At 53.1% G+C, this 3,477-nt stretch overlaps 1 protein-coding gene across 1 annotated transcript in view; it reads right to left on the reverse strand.

Moving 5' to 3' along the window:
• LOC104390216 (rho GTPase-activating protein 39-like) overlaps nt 1–3,477 on the reverse strand; it is a gene marked incomplete at its 5' end in the record, with an annotated part of 60,259 nt that overhangs the window by 19,235 nt on the left and 37,547 nt on the right. The window contains 1 exon segment of the mRNA XM_009999320.1: nt 202–275. Coding sequence (XP_009997622.1) covers nt 202–275 — 74 coding nt within the window.

Consider the following 3,477-nt stretch of genomic DNA (forward strand, 5'->3'; position numbering starts at 1 on the left):
CCCAGAAGGTCTCCAGGACCCCAGAAGGACCCCAGAAGATTCCCAGAAGGTCTCCAGGACCCCAGAAGGACCCCAGAAGGTTCCCAGAAGGTCTCCAGGACCCCAGGAGGACACCAGAAGGTTCCCAGAAGGTCTCCAGGACCCCAGAAGGACCCCAGAAGGTTCCCAGAAGGTCTCCAGGTCTCCAACCCTTGGACGCACCTTCTTGGCTCCCGTCAGCGCCGCCTTCTGCAACTTGTTGTAGCAGTACTTGGCGTAGGTGCTGATGGCCACCCCTGCAAGAGAGACACAAGGGGGGACACAGAGGTCATCTCCAGGTCATTGTGGGGTCATGGAGGGTGAAGGTCATCTCAGGGTCATCCCAGCTCCAGGAGGTGTTAAGTTCTCCCCTGGGTTCTGCTCCACCATCGCTCCCCGGGGTGGGGTGTGAGGAGGGTGAGGTTCCCACCCCCCCAGCTCCACCATGGAGGTGTCCCCATCACTCAACCTTCTCCCCAAGGCACCTGGGAGAAGACATGTCCACTGCACCCACCTACAGTGGGATCTTGGAGCTCCCTTGGTTCTGTCCTCCAGCTCTGGGGGCTGATGTTTCACCCCACGGCCACCAAGCCCCATGGTCATCCCCTCCACCATCCAGCTGCTCCTGCTGGGGCCACCACCTCCACCTTCATCCTTCACCATCCACCATCCATCTGCTCCTCCTGGGGCCACCCTCATTCCCTCCTGCATCACCCACCTCCTCCTGGTGCCACCACATCCATCCTCACACCCCCTCCCCCTTGTGCTGGGGCCACCATTCTACCTTGATCCTCCACCACTTCCACCCTCAAACACCCCTACACTACCCAGCTTCTCATCCTGCTGCCACCACGTCCACCCTTGTCCCACCCTCCACCATCCACCTTCTTCTCCTGAAGCCACTCTCACCCATCCCTACCACCCATCTCCTCCTGGTGCCACCACTTCCATCCCCATCTCCCCTCCACCACCCACCTCCTGGTGCCACCACTTCCATCCCCATCTCCCCTCCACCACCCACCTCCTGGTGCCACCACTTCCATCCCCATCTCCCCTCCACCACCCACCTCCTGGTGCCACCACTTCCATCCCCATCTCCCCTCCACCACCCACCTCCTGGTGCCACCACTTCCATCCCCATCTCCCCTCCACCACCCACCTCCTGGTGCCACCACTTCCATCCCCATCTCCCCTCCACCACCCACCTCCTGGTGCCACCACTTCCATCCCCATCTCCCCTCCACCACCCACCTCCTGGTGCCACCACTTCCATCCCCATCTCCCCTCCACCACCCACCTCCTGGTGCCACCACTTCCATCCCCATCTCCCCTCCACCACCCACCTCCTGGTGCCACCACTTCCATCCCCATCTCCCCTCCACCACCCACCTCCTGGTGCCACCACTTCCATCCCCATCTCCCCTCCACCACCCACCTCCTGGTGCCACCACTTCCATCCCCATCTCCCCTCCACCACCCACCTCCTGGTGCCACCACTTCCATCCCCATCTCCCCTCCACCACCCACCTCCTGGTGCCACCACTTCCATCCCCATCTCCCCTCCACCACCCACCTCCTGGTGCCACCACTTCCATCCCCATCTCCCCTCCACCACCCACCTCCTGGTGCCACCACTTCCATCCCCATCTCCCCTCCACCACCCACCTCCTGGTGCCACCACTTCCATCCCCATCTCCCCTCCACCACCCACCTCCTGGTGCCACCACTTCCATCCCCATCTCCCCTCCACCACCCACCTCCTGGTGCCACCACTTCCATCCCCATCTCCCCTCCACCACCCACCTCCTGGTGCCACCACTTCCATCCCCATCTCCCCTCCACCACCCACCTCCTGGTGCCACCACTTCCATCCCCATCTCCCCTCCACCACCCACCTCCTGGTGCCACCACTTCCATCCCCATCTCCCCTCCACCACCCACCTCCTGGTGCCACCACTTCCATCCCCATCTCCCCTCCACCACCCACCTCCTGGTGCCACCACTTCCATCCCCATCTCCCCTCCACCACCCACCTCCTGGTGCCACCACTTCCATCCCCATCTCCCCTCCACCACCCACCTCCTGGTGCCACCACTTCCATCCCCATCTCCCCTCCACCACCCACCTCCTGGTGCCACCACTTCCATCCCCATCTCCCCTCCACCACCCACCTCCTGGTGCCACCACTTCCATCCCCATCTCCCCTCCACCACCCACCTCCTGGTGCCACCACTTCCATCCCCATCTCCCCTCCCACCACCCACCTTCTGGTGCCACCACTTCCATCCCCATCTCCCCTCCACCATCCACCTCCTGGTGGAGTTGACACCCTCAACCCTTGGAACATCCCCAAGCTGCCATTCCAAGGGAGATGCTCCAACATCCCGCAGCCAAGAACCCTGGAGACCTGGTGGTACCTTCTGGACCACCCCAGAAGATGCTGACAGCCCCAGAAATTCTTCTGGTAGCCCCAAAAAACAGGTACCATCATGGATGAAGATCCTGACCCGGTCCCCCCATTGGTGGGGGGCACAGAAGCCCCTTCTCCAGGTGCCACCCCCAGGTCCTGCTCCCACCTCGAGGTTCCTCACCTCGAGTTCCTCCAAGTGTCCCCACCCAGGGGAGCTTCATAATTAGTGGGTAATTACTGCTCATTAAAGAGATCCCCATTATTAAATGGGTGGGGATGATGGGGAACGAATCGGATCCTACGTGTTATTATGGACATCGAGGCACGAGGTTCTACGGACCCTGAGATGAAACACCCATGGGAATTAATCCAATTAATCGGATTAATAGACGAGGGGATGAGAATTAAAGCAAAATGAAATGGGTGAAAGAGAAACGAGGATTTAGTGGGTTAGAAATTATTTGTGAGAGGTTCTAGGGTCATGAATGAATGAAATGTAAAATGGTTCATTTGAAATGTACAACATAGAATATTAAAATACTAAGTATTAAATATTGTTAATATTTAATGTAATATTTAATGGCAATATTTAATGTAATTTAATTTAATGGAATTTAATGTAAATATATAATTTAATGTAATATATATTTATATATTATATATAAAACATAGAATAAGTATTAAATATTGTTAATATTTAATGTAATATTTAATGGCAATATTTAATGGAATTTAATGTAATGGAATTTAATGTAAATATATAATTTAATGTAATATATATTTATATATTATATGTAAAACCTAGACTCTACAATATCTGATATATTATTCATTATATATTGCACAATGTATATTAATTAAACATATTTATGACATGTTAAATATTATATATCATATATTATATATCATACTTTATATATATCACATATTATACACTAGATATAATATCTAATTCTATATTATGCATAATATATAATATATGATCTATTTTATGTTATATATTATATATGACGTGTTATATATTATATATGACATGTTATATATTATAT

The sequence above is a fragment of the Chaetura pelagica genome, unplaced genomic scaffold (genome assembly GCF_000747805.2).
Source record: "Chaetura pelagica isolate M959 unplaced genomic scaffold, ChaPel_1.0 scaffold446, whole genome shotgun sequence".
NCBI lineage: Eukaryota > Metazoa > Chordata > Aves > Apodiformes > Apodidae > Chaetura > Chaetura pelagica.